Here is a 23,618-nt window from a genome sequence, read left to right as displayed (position 1 = left end):
CTTCATATAGACTAGGCAAATCAAATTGGCAAAAGTAGTTTGGAGGACGGGTTCATGGAATGCTTTCGAGATAGTTTCCTAGAACAATACATCATGGAACCAACCAGGGAACAGGCTATTTTAGATCTTGTCTTATGTAATGAGACAGGATTAATTAGTAATCTCTTAATAAGGGATCCTCTGGGGAAGAGTGCTCATAATATGATAGAATTTCACATTGAGTTCGAGAGTGATGTACTAAAGTCGGAAGATAGAGTCTTAATCTTAAACAAAGCCAATTACATATGTACGAGGGGCGAGTGGGCTAAGGTTGATTGGGAAATTAGATTAAAACATATGACGGTAAATAAGCAATGGTGAACATTTAAACAAATATACATTCCACTGAGGAGTAAAAACTCCACAGGAAAAGTGATCCATTCGTGGCTAACTGAAGAAATTAAGGATAGTATTGGATTAAAAGGAAAGTCTTATAATGTTGCCCAGACGAATAGTAAGTCTGAGGATTGGGTAAGTTTTAGAAATCAGCAAAGGATGACCAAAAAATTGTTAAAGAGGGAGAAAATAGAACATGAGAGTAAACTAGTAAGAAATATAAAAACAGATTGAAAGAGCTTCTACCACTATGTAACAAGGAAAAGAGTAGCAAAAGTAAATGTGGATCCCTTAGAGGCTAAGACAGGGAATAAGGAAATGGCAGAGAAATTAAACAAATATTTTGTATCTGTCTTCAGAGTAGAAGACACAAGAACATATTGGATATAGTGGGGAACCAAGGATCTAATGAGAGTGAGGAACTTAAAGTAATTAACATGAGTAAAGAAAAAGTGTTGGAGAAATTAATGGAGCTAAAAGCCAACAAATCTCCTGGACCTGATGGGCTACATCCTAGGGTTCTAAAAGAGGTGGTTGCAGAGACAGTGGATGCATTGGTTGTGATCTTCCAAAATTTCTTAGGTTCTAGAATGGTCCCAATGGATTAGAAGGTAGCAAATGTAACCCCGCTATTCAAGAAATGAGAGAGAGAGAAAACAGGGAACTACAGGCCAATTAGCCTCATATCAGTAATAGAGAAAATGCTAGAATCCATTATTAAGGATGTAGTAACAGGGCACTTAGAAAATCATAATATGATTAGGCAGAGTCAACATGGTTTTAGAACATAAGAACATAAGAAGATAAGAAATAGGAGCAGGAGTAGGCCATACGGCCCCTTGAGCCTGCTCCGCCATTCAATCAGATCGTGGCTATACTTTGACCTCAAGTCCATTTTCCCGCCCAACCCTCTTATCCCTTGATTCCCCTAGAGTCCAAAAATCTATCTATCTGAGCCTTGAATATACTCAATGACTCAGCATCCACATCCCTCTGGGCGGAGATTTCCAAAGATTCACAATCCTCTCAGTGAAGAAATTCCTCCCCATCTCAGTTTTGAATGGCTGACCCCTTATCCTGCGACTATGCCCCCTAGTTCTAGACTGTCTAGCCAGGGGAAATAACCCCTCAGCATCTGCCCTGTCAAACCCCTTAATAATCTTATGTGTTCCAATGAGATCACCTCTCATTCTTCTAAACAACAGAGAGTATAGGCCCATTCTACTCAAATTCTCTTCATAGGACAACCGTCTCATCCCAGGAATTAATCTAGTTTATCTTCAACGTATCGCCTCCAAGGCAAGTATATCCTTCCTTAGATAAGGATACTAAAACTGTACACAGTACTCCAGGTGAGGGCTCACTGAAGCCCTGTAGAACTGTGGTAAGACTTCCTTGCTTTTGTACTCCAACCCCCTTGCAATAAAGGCCAACATGCCATTTGCCTTCCTAATTGCCTGCTGTACATGCATACTAACTTTTTGGGTTTCTTGTACAAGGACCCCCAAATCTCTCTGAACATCAACATTTAATAGTTTCTCACCATTTAAATAATATTCTGTTTTTCTATTCTTCCTACCAACGTGAATAACTTCACTTTTCCCCACATCATACTCCATCTGCTTCCCTTTATGGAAGGGAAATAAAGTTTGACAAATCTACTGGAGATTTTTTGTGGATGTAACCAGCAGGCTAGATAAAGGGGAACAAGTGAATATGGTATATTTGGATTTTCAAAAGGCATTCGATAAGGTGCGACATAAAAGTTTGTTACACAAGATAAGGGCTGGGGTTGGGGGTAATATATCAGCATGGGTAGAAGATTGGTTAACGGACAGAAAACAGAGGGTAGGAACAAACGGGTCATTTTCAGGTTGGCAGGCCGTAACTAGTGGGGTACCGCAAGGATCAGTGCTTGGGCCTCAGCTATTTACAATCTATATTAATAACTTAGATGAAGGGACCAAGTGTAATGTATACAAATTTGCTGGCGATACAAAGCTAGGTGGGAAAGTAAGCTGTGAGGAGGACACAGTGGAGGTTAAATTGGTTAACCCCCAAATCCGGCTGCAGGCATCACGGTGCGCGATTAGCCCCCGCCCGATGGTTCCGACACAGATAGCAAGTGAAATTCTTGCTGCCTCCTCATTTACCTGATTGAAGCACAGCATCGAGGCCTAGCTGTGATATTCTCTCCATCTTCACACTTCTCACCAGCAGGGGGGCCTAAATCTCGTGAATTGCTCATATCTCTTAAAGGCAGCCTGCACGCCTTAAAGGCAGCATCCACCATATATATAAGTCTGCATAGAGTCTGAACGGAGATCAGACATCGCACATGTAGAACACAGTTGCAGGTCCCGGCCCTATGTTTACAAACTGATGAGTTATGTTAAAACATTGAACATAGGTTGTGCACTAATAAATCCCACATCCTCCAATCTGCACGCCAGACCTCACCTCTGCCGATCTGACTTTGTACCAGGCCTGTGAGACAGCGTGCACCAAGGTTCTCTTCTGATGCCCTCGAGGCCTTGGTGCAAGAGGTGGACAGAAGGAGGGGCATCCTATAGCCAAAGGGGGTCAAGAGGCCCTCCAGACACATGCTCAAGAGCCAGTGGGAGGCAGTATGGGGCGAAGTCAATGCCAAGCGCATAGCACCACGTACATGGATGCAGTGCAGGAAGAAATTCAATGCTTTGACACGAGTGGTCAAACTGAGTGAAGTCAACTGTCAAGTGGCATCTCCTACCAACTGCACCACTAGCCGCATCCACTGCCCCACGCACTACACCCCTCATCACCCACATACCAGCAAATTCTTTTATTCAGTACTCAACTCTTCCAATCAGATGCTTCCTCTCACCCGCACACGTTACCGCGGTTTCAAGCCGCATACCCACAACTCACAGATCACACACACTGGCAACTATTCAACCATGACAGGCAAATCACCCAAACATCCTGCAGGACACTCATCGACACACGTCCCGCTTTCTTGCAGGAGAAGGTGGGGCATAACAGGAGGCAGCAAGTGGCAGTGGCATTTAGCCCCTCGAGCCTATTTCACCATTCAATTAGATCATGGTTGATCTGTGACCTAACTCCATATACCTGCCTTAGCACCTTATCCCTTAATTCACTTGGTTAACAAAAATTTATCAATCTCAAACTTAAAATTAACAATTGAACTAGCATCAACTACCATTTGCGGAACAGCATTTTCCAAACTTCTCCCACCCTTTGCGTGTAGAAGCATTTCCTAACTTCACCTCTGCAATCCTGGCTCTAAATGTTAGGCTATGTCCCCTCATCCAAGTATTCATGTATAGGATGTATTCATGTATGTCACACTAGAAGTGTGCGCTGGAAGCCATTTTGGAACTTCAGGAGGCTACGTAGCACATGAAAAACGGGCGCGACACAGCCAAATTTCTAGCCAAAAGAGTCTGTAAATGGATATAGACAGGTTAAGTGAGTGGGAAAGAAGGTGGCAGATGGAGTACAATGTGGGAAAATGTGAGGTTATTCATTTTGAATCATAGAATCATAGAAAATTTATGGCACAGAAGGAGGCCATTCGGCCCATCGTGTCCGCGCTGGCTGAGAAACGAGCCACCCAGCCTAATCCCACTTTCCCGCATTTGGTCCTTAGCCCTGCAGGTCACGGCTCTTCAGGTGCACATCCAGGTATTTTTTAATGAGTTGAGGGTTTCTGCCTCTACCACCCTCTCAGGCAGTGAGTTCCAGACCCCCACCACCCTCTGGGTGAAAAAATTTTACTCATTTCCACTCTAATCCTTCTACCAATCACTTTAAATCTTTGCCCCCTGGTTATTGACCCTTCCACTAAGGGAAATAGGTCCTTCCTATCCACTCTATCTGGGCCCCTCATAGTTTTGTACACCTCAATCAAATCACCCCTCAGCCTCCTCTGTTCCAAGGCAAACAATCTCAGCCTATCCAATCTGTCATCGTAGCTAAAATCCTCCAGTCCTGGCAACATCCTTGTAAATCTCCTCTGCACCCTCTCTAGTGCAATTACATCCTTCCTGTAATGTGGTGACCAGAACAAATCCTTTGTCCTTACTTTCTGTCACTACCTCCCAACCAATTACCAACTCGTATCACAAGTTTACCCCCAATTCCATATGCTGTCATTTTTGCTAATAATCTCTTTTGTGGAACCTTATTCATTGCCTTGTGAAAGTCCATATTGACAACAACCTGAGACATTCCCCTATCCACCATGTTAGTGACCGCCTCAAAAAATTGAACAAGATTAGTCAATCATGACCTACAAATCCATGCTGACTCTCTTTGATCAAATGATACCTGACTTAATGCTCAGACACTCTGGCCCCGATTTTAAGGGGGTGGTACAGTGCTTGTAAGCCCCAAAGTGGGCGGTGCACTCGGAGAGACTGGGGGAGTCCGGTGATGTGGAGGCCTGACTGGTCTTAACAGCCGAGCCTCATTACCATAACTTTCATTGGAGTCCCACCTGAACCCGGTCAGAAGCACTACCTGGCCGGCAGGCAGGAGCAGGAGATTGCAGGCAGGAGGCCACAGCCGGGGACCTAAGGGATTTGTCCCCGACAGTCAGGCAAGTGGCAAGAGGGATGAGGGAGGGGTCTAGGGGCAAAGGTGATCGGGGGAGGGAGTAAGCCCAGGCTAAGCAAGGCCCAAGTCTTCCTTATGAGGCCCGCAGGAGCACTCCTGCCTCTCCTGGCTCACAAGGAAACCTTACAAAAGATTAAAATTTATCTGCCTGGCCCTCTTCTGACCCATGATCCAGCTCCTGAAATGTCTGGCCTGATGGGGGAGCTGTCACTGTTGCCCCGTTCAGGCCTCGGACTAAAATAGCTAATCATGTCCCGATGATGGCACCCGGCCCCGATCTGCTTATTTAACAGGACCCTGCCAGCATGGTCTGGTGTCCTGCTCAAAAGAGAAGGTTAATATTTGGACCCATCAGGGAGGCAGCGGGATCGGAGGGGGTAATTCAATCCCCTCATTTTAACTGTCCTCGCCTGGTCTCCACCAGGTTGGAGCAGCACAGCTTTATATTCTATGCCATTCCATGCGGGGAACTGTGAAGATTCTCAGAGGGCTGCATTGAGAGTTTCTGCTGATTAACCAGTTTGGCTTGGTAGGCAGCTCCTGTCAGACACAAATCAGTGGAATCCCCAGTAACTGCAGTTCTGTTCATAGCCATTCTAGTCACATGGGTTCCACTCTATTAATGGTGAAGTTGTGCAGACGCAAATGATCTTCAATACTTTCTTGAGGCTGTGGAATAGGACCCGACCTGATCTGTTCAGGCATCAGAAGTGTTGTTTTAACATCCTGATCATGTGCTCCACCATAATTTGAGCGGTCACATGAGCCTCATTGTATTCTTGCTCTATCTTGGTGTGGAGGTTCCTGACTGGTGTTAATATCCAGGACAGCACGGGGAAGCCCTGGTGCCCAGCAGCCATCTGTCCATTCGACCTACTCCTTCAAATATTTGTAGCACCATGGATTGTCACAAAATGAAAGCAATGTGGTCACTGTTGGGATTTCTCCACATCAAATTCATCATCAAGACCACTTTCCTTCATCTACGAAACTGCACCGGCCTCTCCCTTCTCTCCTCTGTTGCTTACCAATGATTTTATTACATCAAGGCTCAAATTTACTAAATTTGGTTGTTGGCCTCCTGGTTCCCACAAACTACAACTCATTCAAAATGCCACAACTTTCATTGTCATCTGTAACAAGGTCAGTGCCCCCATCATCCCTGAGTTTTCCAGGCTCCACTGGTTCCCTGTGCAGTACGGAATTGATTTAAAGATCTTGCTTCTCATCTTCAAATCCTACTGTGGGTTCACCTGACCTGACCTCAGTGATCTCCTCTAACCGTTCATCACTGTATGCACTCACTGCTCCTCCAGCAGCAGCCTGGATTATTGTCCCCTCCCGCCACTCCACTATTAGTGCAGCCCACTATGTTCTCCCATAACTGTCTCCACAACACCTCCATCTTGTCACTTCCACCCCTATCTTCAAAAGTCTCCTTAAGATCCTTCTTTTCAATTGTGCTTTCACCTTTCCATCCCTCTTTTTCACTTTCACACTCCTGCTCGGTAACTGCTCTTTAACCACAGTCCTGTAAAGCACTGAGTCATCTTTCTGCACGTGAGAAGTGGTTCAGAAATGCACATTGTTGTTATGTGTTCAGTGATTGCTAACTGGACATTCCATTATAAGACAATATAAACTGACTGGCATTCCTTCCTTAAGTTTTTAAGAAGGGTAAGAAGAGTATAACTTACAGATGGGTCTTTGTTTAGTTGTAAACTTAGTTGGTGCCAATTTGAATCATCGTAGTTAACTCTATAGAAGCCGGATATATTGATATTTACCAGGATCCATTCTTCATCTGCAGTAAGTTTTACCTCAGGATATGTCACTATGTACAAGCACCAAGAAAAAAAATCAACAGTACAATAGTTTCTGCTTACTACAAAGTATTTGAGAACATTTAATAGTGTGTACTTGGATGTATATCAACTGCCCACCATTTCAGGACAGTCAGCATTTTGGAGTCAGTGTTTGTGAAAATCATTCCCAATCTGACTCCTCCTTTAGCATCACCTCCAGCTCCCACTTCCTGCTGTAGCTGTAGGGGATGAATGTCATTTGACAGTTTCGCAACATCAAAAAATTCCATTCACAATGTGCAGCAGTGTTCATATTATGCAACGCCCGAATAGCAGCAATCCCATCGATACCGTACCCAGACTGCAATATCGGCCTCTGTATGTGCCACATGAAGCTCCATGGTAAGTGCTTAAGCAGCCCCAAAAGATAAAAAGCTTGGACATTCTCTGAGTTACGGTAAGAGGTGATCCAATACCATGACATTATGTCATAAACCACAACAATAAAGCATTTTCTTGAAGGTATTTCCATTAACTTGGTTTCATTATTTCCAATAACTAAAGGAACATAACCGAATGTTGCTGATATCTTCGAGCAAAGAGTTAATTTTCTGACTTCATGCTCCCCGGGGCGGGGAATCCTTGGTCGCATCACATATTGGAAATTACTGGTTGGAAAATCAGGTGCAATGTGTGCCTGAATTTCCAATAAACGCAGACAGTGGGTGAAGTTAACGATCAGGAACGTGACGACAGAAAATTACCCCGAGTTTGTTTCAGTAAATGTGTTTTTGTTGTTGCCTTTGCCAGATTGGTAATGTTTTCTGATTGGTAATATTTTCTAATTAATTCTACGGGGATCATGAGACGAGGCTTTACCCTAAGATGGAGTATGGAGACATACTATTTTATAAATGTACTTACTATGTTTTTTCTCAAGCCAGAGAAGTGGTTGCACAAATCCATTCTTCATCCAGAAAATAGGAACAAACCATGAGGAGCTAAAAAGAAATAATGGAATGGTAGGAGAGGTTAACTTCCTGACACTTATTACTGTTTTCCTATGAATATATGCAATACTGCAAATGTACTTTCAAACCTTAATTAAAAATGAGTCCACCTCCTGTGGTCTTGCATACATTAAGTTAAGATCATTTGTGGTCTTCAGTTGAAGTGGGTTATCGGATATGGGAAATAATTCAACCGAGAGAGGACCGCTGCCCCCTGCTAATACAACAAACCTACCCCACTGGGAGCCTCTGAGATCATGCAGCTGCCATCTGGGCTTCGTAGGGGGAGGAAGAGGGGCTGGGGCAGCTCAACATCCATTTATATTTAAGCGGGCCATAAATTACCACCGGTGTTGCTCAATAGCACCCAAACTCATCCTCAGGAAGACTACACTCGGTGCAGGATCAATATTTTTTTACGGGGCCTGAAAATCAGTGCTGGTTGGGGGAGGGGTCGAGGCGGCCAAAATTCCCATTCAACAACCTGAACATGTCTACCTGTGGGGGTGGGGAGTGCAGTGGCGAGGTAACATTACACCTGCGGGTTTAAAGTCGCTGACAGCGGGGTGGGGATTTGCGGTGGTGAGCCAACATAGGAGTGGAAGTGTCCAAATCAAGGGCATGTGCGGAGGAGGGGTTTAGGGGAAATATTGCCCAGTTACTACCTATCTTATTCTGAAGGATATTTGGGGGTTTACTTCGGGAGGTGTGGAAAGAGTAATATTGGGCAAAAATTTGCTGTCAAAATAACAGTGAGGCTAATGGTGCGCATCGTTATTTATGCGCAAATGCTACAGAAATTCAGGCGAGGGGCAGATAAACGTGGATATCCAAAAGTTGCTGTCCAAGATGCACTTTTCCGCCAATAGCTTTGCGAAAGTGGCATCTCGCTGTCTGCCTCACCATTGAAATGCATTGAACGACGTGAAGTTCCTGTATTTGCGCGATAAAAACGAACTAAACACATCACTTCAGTCTAAGTACCCTTTTAACGACATGATAAGTGTTAATTACTGCCAGTCAACCTCTCTGGCATTGAAAATTACCTATTACAAGTGTGGAATCGATTTCCTTCAGGTTTTAATTGTTGTTGGAGATTTTAAAAATGTAAAATTTAAAATTTACAATTTTTTTTTACTTTTCCTTTCTGTCTCTTTTTTCTCTCTCTCTCTTAATCCAATCTTTCTTTCCCTCTATTTCTCTTTCTGTTCCGGATTTGACATTGAATTCACCCACTCTAATTTACACTTCCTTCTCAGTCCTTGTGCTGTTAATTTCACAATCCTTCAATCTGATTGGTTAAGGAGATACACAGTTGCTTGCCCTGTTCACTCAGGTCCCAGATGCCCTGTTTCCCTCGCTGCAACATTATCAGCTCGCACTTTCAGCAATTCGGCATGCAAAAAATCTAAAAACCTAAACAGACAAGGGCAAGTCTAACTAACGGTGGAAGCTCTCAGATGCCCTGCCACAGCAAATTATGGCCCATTATGTAACAGCAGTTAATCATTGTAAATGCCGAAGGTACTGCAGGTAATGTCAACGCTTATAAAATGGATTTTATCCTGACATTTGATCCTTCAATACATTTTGAAACAGAATATTGCAATCCACTCAGTGATTTCAATACATAATAGCGGATTAAGAAGCCTTAATGAGGTTCAAGAAGCAACTAGGCAGTTTTTTGTTAACAAATGGGATTCAGTGTTATTAGAAATGCACCAAGGGAGTACTGTGGATGGGTGAGTTGGATGGACCAAAGTCCTTCTCCTGCCTGAAACTGTTACTATGTTAATATAAATGTATAAATATTTGGGGTACAGAGCCAAATTTCTAAACATATACATGTACATTAGACATATTCATCAAATATCTCAAATTGATTGATAATTAATAAAAATGAAAATATCAATACAGATATTTTAAAAATAAAATGAAATACAGAACATATAAGTATAAATGTAATATTTCTATGTTCTTAAAATATAGGATTAGTATAGTCAAGAATTAAGGAGAGATTTACTTTATAATTTTTAAAATAATTTTTCACATAAACAAAAGAATTAAGGAGAAATATCATAGATAAGTATACATATACATAAATACATATTTAGGTACACACACAAAACATAGATCTTATAATTTCTTCACCAAATCCATTCTGAAATAAAACAATGCACACAGCTGGATAGAATGGGGCAGCGGGAGGTGTAGATGCTGCACATACAGAAGACATCAGCAGAAAACCCCTATCACAGAACAGGTATTGCAGGTAAATATAATGGCAAAATCCCATAAGGATCAATTGATGTAAGTGTTTTCAGTGCATTTTGAAATGGAATGCTGTGACCCACCCACCTTTTTAATATATAATAAATGAATGTAAGCAATTGAAAGTTTGAAGAAAATTGTATTTTCATAGGTTTTTATATTATTGTGGAGGGTTGGAGAAAAAAGGTGTTGAAAAATTTGAGAAGGAAAGTTAAGGGTTTGGTGGTGACAAGTGGTGAGCACAGAAGAGGTTGGTGGGATGAGGTCCAAGGACAAAAGAAGGACTCAGGGCAATAATGACAAAGAGAATTACGAGGTAAAAAATTGTGAGGAAAACTGAAAATAATGGCCTGGAAATTTCTTATAAAAGAACGGTGTGCTCAACAGCGCTCGCTGTTTTTAGTGGCGAAATCAAGGAGCAAGTACACAGTGAAACACAGCAATCCAGAACTTGCTCCTACTGGTTTGCTGGCGATATGACAGCTTCGAATTAAAGGGATATCGCTGGCTGCAGTCAGTGAAATCATTGCACCAGCGCCAACTTGCTCATCTCCCCAGCTGGAAAGTAACTCATATCGCCACAAAATAGGTATGCTTAAAAATATCAGGTCTAAACTAAGTTTTAATAGCAGGGTAAGTCCTAATGACTGCCAAACAACTAAAAATTAACTTTTAAAAATGTGGAGTCTCATTACTCCTTGTTTTAATAGATTTTGGACATTAAATTTTTTTTCCCCTTCTGTCTCTTTTACTTCATTCAATTATTTCTAACCTTCTCTTTTTTCGCTATCTTTAACTGTATTTACAAATGATTTTAGTGTTTTATCTTTCACTTCCTGGATTTCACGTTCCAGCTTTCAGAAAATGTTTGCAGCTTGTCAAAAATGCTGCAATCTGATTGGTCGAGGGGAGAGAGTGATCCTCTCGCTTCTCCCATGGGTCCTAGCTTCACTGGATCTAAAGCTGGGCTCCTCTCCGCTTCCTATTGGAGGAAGTGCACCCAGTAAAGACCGCAGTAAATTAGTGGGTTAGTATAAATCTATGGAGCGGCGAGCAGTGTTGGTTCGCAGCTCCGAGCACATTTTTCTAGGTGGTTGAGAGATTTTACAGTGTGTAGATTTTTTTTTAGGAAGCAGAAACTCAGGAGTAGGACCTAAAAGGAGAAGCATAGTAAGTAAAAAAGAAAAATCAGTCGTTAAACTGAAAAATACAAACACTACAAGCGAGAGTGAAAAAATGCCAGAGTGGGAGCAAATCTAAAAGAAAGAGAAATATGGGAGTGAAACTTGAAACAGTAGAGCTGTGGTTAACAATACAAACACTGCAAGTGGAAATTAAAAAAAATAGAGAGATTGTCACTAAAACAAACACAAATTCCTTCCCTATTCTCCTATCACTACTGACCCCTTTCATCCCAGGTAACCGATTAAAATCCTTGCCAGGTCACTATCTCTCCCTATCTGCCTGATGCCCCTCACTGCTTCATGCTTCCAATTTCCCCTCCTACTTGCCCCCATCTCTCACTGATTAGTTGCCCCCTATATTCCTCTCTGATTTTCCTTCATCCCTCTCTGGGGTTGCCCCCCTCTCTTTCTATAGCTTAACTCCTTTGGTGGCGGCCCCTACCCTCCATGTGGCTCCCTCCATCTCCCTTTCTGTAGCTGCCCCCCCACCCTGTTTCCCTTCTCTGTGGTTGCCCTCCTACTTTTCTTACTTCTTTGCCAGGAGCCGAGATGCAAGTTATCAGGAGTTAATGGCTCAATAAAGTATATTGTTGTATCTCTGTTATAAGCACAAGAGGGATACTGAGTTCAGCATTTCCAGAACTCATTATTTACCTGTCTGTAAACATTCACACAGAGCTCAGCTGGAGAACATTATCCAGAACACCATGTCATATTGCTTGTCCCTGGATGACCATAGAAGTTTACAGCACAAGAGGCCATTCAGCCTATCATGTCTTTGCTAGCTTTTTGCTGGAATGATCCAAAACTAATCCCACCACCCTGCACTCTCTCCATAGTCCCACATCTTCCTCTGCTTTACATATTAATTCACTTTTTCTTTAAGAGGTGCAATGTTCTCTGCCTCGACCATTCCCTGTGGTAAAGACATGTCTCCTAATCTTTCTCTTCACTCATTTTGTGACAATTTTGAATTGATGACCCCTCATCAATAACTCCCCAACTAGAAGAAATGTGTTACCTATTCAACCTATCAAAATCCTTCATAATTTAAAAAACTTTTATTAAATCTCCTCCTTGTCTTCCCTGTTGCGGTGGAAATAGTCCCAACGCTTTAGGACATCCTGAGGTCATGAAGGGCACTATATAAATGCAAGTTCTTCCCTTCTTTCTTTCATATCAATTGTTGCCCACCTCTGACATCATCCTGATGCATCAAACTGTATGCGGTACACAAATTTAACATCCTCTGCTTCATAGTCCAGGTCATAATATGTGACATTGGGTCCATAAGTTAACTGTGTCCCTGTTAGTCCCCTAAAAATTACAACCAGTTCCATAAATTAACGGCATCCTTGCCAGTCTTCTACAGATTAAGAAGAATAGCTGAACCACAAGATTCAGATCCGCCAGCACCGTGTTATCTGGGCCAGGCACGGTGGAGCCTTGATTGGGTGAGTAGCTTACGGTGACAAGCTGAGAGCCTTGAATGGGTGCAGGGCCAATTCCAGCGAGTACCAGGGCCTTGAATTGAACATGAGAACATAAGAAATAGGAGCAGGAGTAGGCCATATTGCCCCTCAAGCCTGCCCTGCCATTCAATCAGATCAAAGCTGATCTTCTACCACAACTTCACTTTCCCTTCCTATCCCCTAATCCCTTGATTTTCACAGTATCCAAAAATCTATCGATCTCAGTCTTGAATATACTCAGTTATAGTCCAGCAATTTTATTTTAAATTCACAAGCTTTCGGAGGCTTCCTCCTTCCTCAGGTGAACGTTGTTGGAAATGAAATCCTCGAAATGAAATCGCATTTATAAATCACAGAACAATGCTTGGTGATTACAGACAGATTTTTCAACTGCCCGTTGCCAAGGCAATCAGTGTGCAGACAGACAGGTGTTACCTACAAGTTCTCTGAATATACAAATCACCAAAAAAACCCAAAAAAACAGAGATAGAGAGGTAGAAACATAGAAAAGACAGCAACTGACCCGTTATATTAAAAACAGATAACATTTGTTCGCTGGTGGGGTCACGCTACATGTCACCCCACCAGCGAACAAATGTTATCTGTTTTTAATATAACGGGTCAGTTGCTGTCTTTTCTATGTTTCTACCTCTCTATCTCTGTTTTTTTGTTTTTTTTGGTGATTTGTATATTCAGAGAACTTGGAGGTAACACCTGTCTGTCTGCACACTGATTGCCTTGGCAACGGGCAGTTGAAAAAACTGTCTGTAATCACCAAGCATTGTTCTGTGATTTATAAATGCGATTTCATTTCGAGGATTTCATTTCCAACAACGTTCACCTGAGGAAGGAGGAAGCCTCCGAAAGCTTGTGAATTTAAAATAAAATTGCTGGACTATAACTTGGTGTTGTAAAATTGTTTACAATTGTCAACCCCAGTCCATCACCGGCATCTCCACATCTTGAATATACTCAACCACTGAACATCCACAACCCTCTGGGGTAGAGAATTCCAAAGATTCACAACCCTCTGAGTGAATAAATTTTCCTCATCTCGGTCCTAAATGGCCGACCCCTTACCTTAAGACTATGACGCCCAATTCTAGACTCTCCAGCCAAGGGAAACAACCTCTCAGCATCTACCCTGTCAAGCCCTCTAAGAATTTTATACATTTCAATGAGATCACCTCTCATTCTTCTAAACTCCAGCGAATATAGGTCCATTGTACTCAATCTCTCCTCTTAGGACAACCCTCTCATCCCAGGAATCAATCTAGTGAACCTTCGTTGCACCCCCTCTAAGGCAAGTATATCTTTCCTTAGGTAAGGAGACCAAAACTGTACACAGTACTCCAGGTGTGGTCTCACCAGAGCCCTATATAATTGAAGCAAGATCTCCTTACTCTTATACTCTAACCCCTTTCAATAAAGGCTAACATACCATTTGCCTTCCTAATTGCTCGGTGTACCTGCATGTTAACTTTCTGTGATTCATGTACAAGGGCACCCACATTTAATAGTTTCTCACCATTTAAAAAATATTCTGCTTTTCTATTCTTCCTACCAAAGTGGATAATTTCACAATTCCCCACATTCTATTCCATCTGCTATCTTCTCACCCACTTACTTAACCTGTCTATATCCCTTTGCAGTCTCTGTGTTCTCCTCACAGTTTACTTTCCCACCTAGCTTTGTATCGGCAGCAAACTTGGATACATTACACTCGTTCCCCTCATCTAAGTCATTGATATTTATTGTAAGCAGATGAGGCCCAAGCACCGATCCTTGCGGCATTCCATTAGTTACAACCTGCCAACCTGAAAATGACCCGTTTATTCCTACTTTCAGGCTAACTGACCTATTGTTCCCTGCTTTCTCTCTCCCTCCTTTCTTGAATAGCGGGGTTACATTTGCCACCTTCCAATCCACAGGGACCATTCTAGAATCCAGGGAATTCTGGGCAACCAAAACCAATGCATCCACTATTTCTGCAGCCACCTCTTTTAAAATCCTAGGATGTAGGCCATCAGGTCCAGTTGGCTTTTAGTCCCATTAATTTATCCAGTACTTTTTCTTTACTAATCTTAATTACTTTAAGTTCTTCCCTCTTATTAGACCCTTGGTTCCCCACTACTTCCATTATGTTTTTTATGTCCTCTACTGTGAAGGCAGATAGAAAATATTTGTTTAATGTCTCTGCCATTTCCTGATTCTCCATTATAATTTCTCCTAAGGGACCCACATTTACTTTCATTAATCTCTTCCTTTTTACAATACCTGTAGAAGCTCTTTCAATCTGTTTTTATATTTCTTGCTAGTTTACTCTCATAGTCAATTTTCTCCCTCTTTGTCAATTTCTTAGTCATCCTTTGCTGATTCCTAAAACCCTCCCAAACCTCAGACTTACTATTCTTTTTGGCAACACCATATGCCTTTTCTTTTAATCTAATTCTATCCTTAACTTCTCTAGTTAGCCACAGTTGGATCATTTTTTCGATGGAGTTTTTATTTGTCAATGGAATGTATATTTGTTGAGAATTAAGAATTATTTCTTTAAATGTTCAGCATTGCTTATCTAACATCATATCTTTTAATCTAATTTCCCAATTTTACCTTGGCAAACTCGCCCATCATACCTACGTCATTGGCTTTGTTTAAATTTAAGACCCTAGTTTCGGACTTAAATACATCACTCGCAAACCGAATATGAAATTCTATCATATTATGATCACTCTTGTCCAGAGGATCCTTAACCGTAAGATCACTAATTAACCCTGTCTCATAACACAATACCAGCTCTAAAATAGCTTGTTCCCTAGTTGGTTCCTTGACATGTTGTTCTAGAATCTGTCTCGAATGCATTCCATGAACTCATCCTCCAAACTATTTTTGCCAATTTGGATTGCCCAGTCTATATAGTCCCCATGATTATTGCATTACCCTTGTTACATGCCCCTCTAATTTCCTGATTTATACTCTGTCCAACACTATAACTATTGTTAGGGGGCCTGTAAACTACTCCCACCAGTGTTTTCCGCCCCTTGTTATTTCTTATCTGCATCCATACTGATTCTACGTCCTAATTTTCTGAACTATGATCCTTTCTCACTACTGCCATTATCTCATCCTTTATTATCAGAGCAACCCCCCCCCACCCCCGCCACACCTCTCCCACCCCGCCTCCTTTTCCATTTTGACTAACTTATCTAAAAGTCAAGTACCCTGGAATATTTAGTTCCCAACCTTGGTCACCCTGCAACCTCTCAGTAGCGGCTACTAGATCAAACCCATTTATCTCTTTGTGCCATTAATTCATCTATCTTGTTATGAATGCTTTGTACATTCAGATATAGCACCTTTAATTTTAATTCTTTACTATTTTTCCCTGCTGTGACCTTAGTCACTAATGCCCTATTATCTTTGTTAAACTCTCTGTCTCTTCCTGACACACTCTGTTTGTTTTTACCCAAATCACTACTCTGCCCTAAAGCCTTGACTTTTCTCTTTAGACTTATAAATTTACACTTACCTGAACCCTCCCCACCTCTTATTAGTGTAAAGCCCTATCTACCACCCTAGTTATTCGATTTGCCAGGACACTGGATACTGGACACCAGCCGATTTAAGTGGAGCCCATCCCAATGGATCAGCACCTTCTTTCCCTGGTACTGGTGCCGTGCCCCATGAATTGAAACCGCACCCCCGCACACCACACCTTCAGCCACAAATTTAACTATCTAATCTGTTTGACCCTATGCCAATTTGCCCGAGCTCCTCAAAAGCAGAAAAGTGACCTATAGTGGTGTGGGAAGGGATCTCTCCCGGGCCAGTTTGCCATGTTCCCAATCTCCCAGATAACCAAGGCAACATGACCAAAATTTGTTTCTGGAGTGGAGTTTGCGCTTACTTCCAGCACTGTTGTTCCACAGTGGCGCAATTTATTGGAGCACCGAACCAGTGGCAAAGGAATGATGGGATGTAGGTTCACACCTGTGACCCCACCCCCTCCACATACTTAATTTCCAACCTCAGTCATGCTGCTGTGAGAAGGAGGTGAAATTAGATAGAGAATTCACCCAAAGTCACTGGGTAGCTGGTTTCAGAGACTTGACATCAGATCCTCTGATTACTCTTTCTGGCCTTAGATGATGCATAATATAAGAGATTCAAAAGAAGAAAGGAAATAAAGAACCTTTTAAAGAAGGATTCTCACCTTAACAACAACAAAAATACCACACCCAATAACATTTTAGATTAATGATCAGGCTGTAATCTAGTAAAACTTTACAAAAGCGTAGAAATAAATACTGAATTATGTGAAGGACAAAATATACAGCACAAATGCAGGGATGGAAATAATTTTGCTCTCTGGTAGGTAGTTGAAGTTACCGACCTATCGCTGGTGAGAAAGAAGAATGACTGACAATATATTAGAAAGTAGAATATCATACGTACTTTGAAATTCTGTTTTCCACTGAATTTTCAAAGTACTGCTCCTGTGTTATGGTGCCACTTGATGTGTTAACTGTTATAACAGGGAGTCCTTCCTGTATTGTCCATGTGTCCATGATGGATTTTATCGATGCTGGTAGCTGAATAGCATCCTGACTATCTATAGCCTAATGAAGCAGAAGTCACTAATTAGTAATTTATTAATTATGCTTCTACTGTATATACTGATCATTATTTCCCTGTAATCAAGTGTTGACTGGCACTCAATAAACTCATAATTATTGGCCGGATATTGTTCTGTGCGGCAAACCAACAGTGCTCACCACTCATTGGATTTAAACTCACTCAATAAGTTACTGTGTTCTTTTTGGGGGGAACTTCCTTGAAATGCCAATTGAAAAAACAGCAACGTTTTTTCCCGGGCTGTGTGAGCGGGGAAACATAGAAACATAGAAAATAGGAGCAGGAGTATCCCATTCGGTACTTTGAGCCTGCTCTGCCACTCATTATGATCATGGCTGGTCCTCTATCTCAATACCATATTCCCGCTCTCTCCCCAAACCCCTTGATGCCTTTTGTGTCTAGAAGTCTATCTAGCTCCTTCTTAAATATATTCAGTGACTTGGCCTCCAAGCCTTCTGTGGTAGAGAATTCCACAGGTTCACCACCCTCTGAGTGAAGAAATTTCTCCTCATCTCAGTCCTAAATGTCCTACCCTGTATCCTGAGACTGTGACCCCTCGTTCTGGACACCCAGCCAGGGGAAACATCCACCCTGCATCCAGTCTGTCTAGCCCTTTCAGAATTTTATATGTTTCAGTGAGATCCCCTCTCATTCTTCTAAACTGGAGTGAATACAGGTCTAGTGGACCCAATCTCTCCTCTTACGACAATCCTGCCACCCCAGGAATCAGTCTGGTGAACCTTCGCTGCTCCCTCTATGGCAAGTATATCCTTTCTTAGGTAAGGAGACCAAAACTGCACACAATACTCTGGGTGTGGCCTCACCAAGGCCCTGTATAACTTCAGTAAGACATCCTTGCTCCTGTACTCTAATCATTTTCCAATGAAGGCCAACATATCATTTACCTTCCTAACTGCTTGCTGCACCTGCATGATTGCTTTCAGTGACTGGTGTACAAGGACACCCAGGTCCCTCTGTACATCAATTTTTCCCAATCTATCACCATTTAAATAATACTCTGCCTTTCTGTTTTTCCTTCCGAAGTGGATAACTTCACATTTATCCACATTATACTGCATCTGCCATGTATTTACCCACTCACTCAACTTGTCTAAATCAACATGAAGTTTCTTTGCATCCTCCTCACAACTCACGACCCCACCTAGTTTTGTGTCGTCAGCAAACTTGGAAATATTACATTTGGTTCCCTCATCCAAATCATTGATATATGTGAATAGCTGGGGCCCAAGCACTGATCCCTGTGGTACCCCACTAGTCACTGCCTGCCACCCTGAAAAAGACCCATTTATTCCTACTCTCTGTTTCCTGTATGTTAAACAATTTTCAATCCATGCCAGTATATTACCACCAATCTCATGTGCTTTAATTTTGCACACTAACCTATTATGTGGGACTTTATCAAAGGCCTTCTGAAAATCCAAATAAACCACATCCACTGGTTCTCCCTTAACTATTCTACCAGTTACATCCTCAAAAAACTCCAGTAGATTTTTCAAACATGATTTCCCTTTCATAAATCCATGTTGACTTTGTCTAATCCCGTTGATATTTTCTGTGTGTCCTGTTATCACATCCTTTATAATAGACTCTAGCATTTTCCCTACTACTGATGTTAGGCTAACCGGTAGTTCCCTGTTTCCTCTCTCCCTCTTTTTTTAAATAGTGGGGTTACATTTGCCACCCTCCAATCTGCAGGAACTATTCCATAATCTATGGAATTTTAGAAGATGACAACTATTATTTCCTCTTTTAGTACTCTGGGATGCAGATTATCAGGCCCTGGGGATTTATCGGCTTTCAGTCCCATTAATTTCTCCAGCATTATTTTTTTGCTAATACTAATTTCCGTTAATTCCTCCTTCTCACTAGTCTCTTGGTTCACTAGCATTTCTGGGAAGTTATTTGTGTCCTCTTTTGTGACGACAGAACCAAAGTATTCTGCCATTCCCTTGTTCCCCATTATAAATTCTCCTTTTTCTGACTGTAAGGGACCATTATTGCTATGTCCCCTCAACCAATCAACTTGAAGCAAGCCATGATGTGAGAACCAGGAAGTGAAACTCATTCACAAACTGCACAGACTAAAAACCAGGAAGGCCAAAAACCAGAAGAAAAAATAAGTTAGTAAAAGTACTTTAAAATGAGATAGAGAAAGCGAAATAGAAAGCAGCTAAGATTAAAAGACTGAGATAAAACGGACAGAAAGAAAAAGTAAAAAAAATTAAAGATCAATAGATTAGTAATTGAAGTAATAGATCAGTAATTGAAGTAATTCTTAATAAAAGGTATCAGACACATTACTGTACTATATTAGGGGATTTAATAAACTAAAGTCAACCATTATAGAAGTTTAGATAATACATAATAATACATTGGTTGTGTTTTGGAGAAATTCCAACATCAAGTGATGTAACTAATACACCGAGTGTGTCACCATTTCCTGAGTATCCTGAAGGTGAAACAAGGCACATTTTTCTATCCATCTCACTCAGCATGGAGCTCTCCTGAAACTGTGGGCCCGATATTAGGAGGGTGGTGGGTTCGCAGCGGGGGGTCGACTGGGCGCGTGGGTAACACGCCCAGTGAAATCGGGGTGCTCCGCACGGAATCGCAGGCTAATTGGAGCCACTTTCCTGTGCTTCCGGGTTTCACGCTGGAAAGCTGCACAGCGGGCAGACTGCATATGTGCAGCATAGGCTGTCAGCTGGAGGAGCCCTATTTAAAGGGGCAGTCCTCCACTGACTGATGCTGCAGGCAATAGGAAAAATTACAGCATGGAGCAGCCCAGGGGGAAGGCTGCTCCCAGTTTAATGATGCCTCACTCCAGGTCTTATTGGATGGGGTGAGGAGGAGAGTGAGGAAAGAGATCTTCCCCCCGTCGGGCGGGAGGAAGTGGCCTGCCTCTGCCACCAGGAAGGCCTGGCTCGAGGTGGCAGAGGAGGTCATGTGCACCACCAACATATCGCCCACCTGCATACAGTGCAGGAGGCGCTTCAATGACCTAATTAGGTCAGCCGAAGTGAGTACACTTACTCATTCCCCTACACTCCGTCTGCCACATCACCGCCCCCACCCCGTTCTGCACTGCCAACACTACTCCATCACATCACTCCTCACACCCACTCAAAGCTCATCCTCATCTTACCTGCACTTACTCACCTCGCCAGTACTCATCCCGCCACTACCACTCAACCCAATCCTCATACAATCTCATGGCTCTATCTCATACTCACCCTCTCATGCATCTCTTTCACAGTCAGTCTCACTCAACCTGCCACTACCTGTGCTGCAGCCACAGGGCATGCATTACATATGTGCAGTAGGAAGTATAAGCAAACGTGTCGTGAGCATGAAGGGGATGCACAAGGGTGTTTGAGGGTTTGTCATGGTTTTTACCTATATTTAATCTCTGATCAACTCACATTACATATTATATTGGCACTACAACTGCCACATCTTTGCGAATCTTGTCTGGTTTGTGCAATAATGCCCTTTCCTGAGGATCACTATGAAGACCCACACGATGGGCCGAAGGGCCTCTATCCGTGCTGAATAACTCTATAACTGATGCCACTTATTGTGTCACTGCAGAGTGGGTGTAGGTGTCTTTGCAGGGATCTTTTGTGCAGATGACTGAGAGGTGTCGGCGATGTCCCCAGTGGCACCCTGGAAGGATGCGGAGGAGAAGTTGTTGATGGCAGTGGTGACTTTGATAGCGACAGGTAAGAAGATGGTGCTCGGGCCAGCCAGGAGCGGCTCGGCATGAAGGAGGCTGCAGATGTCCACGACTACATGTCGAGTCACTCTGAGCCTCTGTGTGCACTGCTGCTCAGAGAGGTCCAGGAAGCTGAGCCTCAGTCTGTGGACCCTGTGGCGAGGGTATTGCTTTCTGCGACGCATCCCTCTCTGCCGTTGCCCTCCCTCCTGCTGTGCAGATGGATGTGTCACAGCACTGTGTTGTGGGGCTCCACGTGTCAGAGGTGGAGGGCGTGGCACTATGGGCAGGGAGAGGTCAGCTGCCTTTACTGTGATGCATCACCACCTGTGCTATTTCAATGTATTTTGAGCAATGCACAGTATATGACTTGGTAATATGACATCACCATAAAAGTGGTATTACTCAATCATTCTCATAAACCACCAGGGAAAAATAATCAATCTCCTAAACTTATGAGTCTCTGTTCCCGATAGGAAACAGGAATGTGTGATCGGACTATGTGTTATTTAGGTCAATATTTTCCTGTTTAATTCAATACACTCAGGTGGAATGGTTCCTTAAGCTCTCCGGGCCATGTGTGATCCTTCCTCCCGACTCTTTGGCAGATGTAAGCATAGAATTAGGTTAAAGGTCAAGAGGTTTTCTTTTTCACTGAGGGTCATTGCCTTTGGAACAAATTGCCAGCTCGTGCAGTGGGTGCAGGTAACAATGAATTATGGATGATAACTGCTTGTGACACAGCTGACAAAGCCCATTCATACAGCAAACTGTTTATACTGTACTTCCAGAAACTACCACTAGATGTGTATTCTCTGTTCATTTGCTCTAGCCCCATTGGAGCACTTCATGTTTATGTACAATTCCACAAAATCTTATATAAATTAATACCAGTTTCAATGATTTTACCAGCTAAGCATATTTATAACTGCTTGTCTCCTACTATTAACTGAATAGAACCTCAATACTAACCTTTACCATAACACTCACTCCCCAAGAACACATGCTTATTAAAAACATATGGACAGCTGGTTGTGCCAACCTGCCTAATGATTAACTGTCTGCTGCAGTGTATCAGAAGGAGGAAGCACACAAATTGACTACAGAGTTCAATAAAAAAAACGTTGAGTTGGGCAAGCTCATTAATTCTTGAACAAGTTGCTGAAGTGATCAAAAATGTGGAATCTGTTCTTGATCAACTTGAGGGTAGATTGAATATTTCCATGTAGATCTTTGATGGTCTTTCTGTTTCAGTGGGAATGCATCCCTAGTCTATGAAAATGGTAACATTTCTCCAGGGTATTAGAATTCATTGTTATTCCCCATTTTATAATATTATAATTTGTGTTATATTCTGTAATTAAGACAATATCATATCAGCTGTAAAGACATTCAATTCTGAAAAGTCATAGCCTTCTTTGAATTATTTAGTGGGACATAATGTTCTGCTAAACACATTACCTCACAATAGAAACCTGCAGTTTTGTTTAGCTTCCTTGGCTTTTTCCTAAAATCAATTCATTGGACTTGGGAGACAGAATAAGGCAGCATATTGGAATTCCAATGTTATATGTCATGGTCGTATAGCACCCAAGCTTACTGCTTTGATTTCCCACACATTGAGTTATCCATCTTAAATATTCTCCCAAGATGAGGCAGGGAAATGGAGAACAGAGGATGGAAATTGGTTGCAGCCTTTTTTCAGGTCCCTAACCAGTACGTCCCCAATCGGGAGGCCCGAGCCCTGCCTGAAATTGGTCCTTGGTGCTCAGTAACATTTTTGAGTGAGTTGCCAGCACTTGGCGCACCATCACAGGCAGGTCATGAATTTTACAATGTTGAATATCGACCCACTCATAAGAATATAAGAACATAAGAAATAGGAGCAGAAGTAGGCCACCCTCGAGCCTGCTCCTCCATTCAATAAGATCATGGCTGAAATTTGGCCTCAACTCCACTTTCTCACCCAATCCCCATATCCCTTGATTCCCCAGAGTCCAAAAATCTATCTATATCAGTCTTGAACATATTCAACGACTCAGCATCCACAGTCCTCTGGGATGGAGAATTCCAAAGATTCGCAACCCTCTGAATGAAGAAATTCCTCCTCATCTCTGTCTTAAATGGCCGACCCTTTTTCCTGAGACTATGCTCCCTAGTTCTAGACTCGCCAGCCAACAGAAACAACCTCTCAGTAGCTACTCTGTCAAGCCACCTCAGAATCTTATATGTTTCAATGAGATCACCTCTCATTCTTCTAAACTCCAGAGAGTTTTGGCCCATTCTACTTAATCTCTCCTCATAGGACAACCCTCTCATCCCAGGAATCAATCTAGTGAATCTTTGTTACACCGCCTCCAAGGCAAGTATATCGTTCCTTAGATAAGGAGACCCAAAGCTGTGCATAGTACTCCAGGTGTGGTCTCACCAAAGCCCTGTACAATTGCAGCAAGACTTCCTTACTCTTGTCCTCCAACCCCCTTACAATAAAGGCCAACATGCCATTT

General features: G+C 42.4%; 1 protein-coding gene across 1 annotated transcript in view; it reads right to left on the bottom strand.

Annotated features, from left to right (window-relative positions):
- LOC137320960 (aminopeptidase Q-like) overlaps positions 1-23,618 on the bottom strand; it is a 118,764-nt gene that overhangs the window by 24,022 nt on the left and 71,124 nt on the right. Inside the window, exons 10-12 of the mRNA XM_067982990.1 lie at positions 17,196-17,359; positions 7,728-7,804; positions 6,696-6,832 (exon numbers count right to left, since the gene is read on the bottom strand). Coding sequence (XP_067839091.1) covers positions 6,696-6,832; positions 7,728-7,804; positions 17,196-17,359 — 378 coding nt within the window. The remainder of the gene's footprint in view (positions 1-6,695; positions 6,833-7,727; positions 7,805-17,195; positions 17,360-23,618) is intronic.

The sequence above is a fragment of the Heptranchias perlo genome, chromosome 4 (assembly GCF_035084215.1).
Source record: "Heptranchias perlo isolate sHepPer1 chromosome 4, sHepPer1.hap1, whole genome shotgun sequence".
NCBI lineage: Eukaryota > Metazoa > Chordata > Chondrichthyes > Hexanchiformes > Hexanchidae > Heptranchias > Heptranchias perlo.
This window is presented reverse-complemented; position numbering and strand designations above follow the sequence as displayed.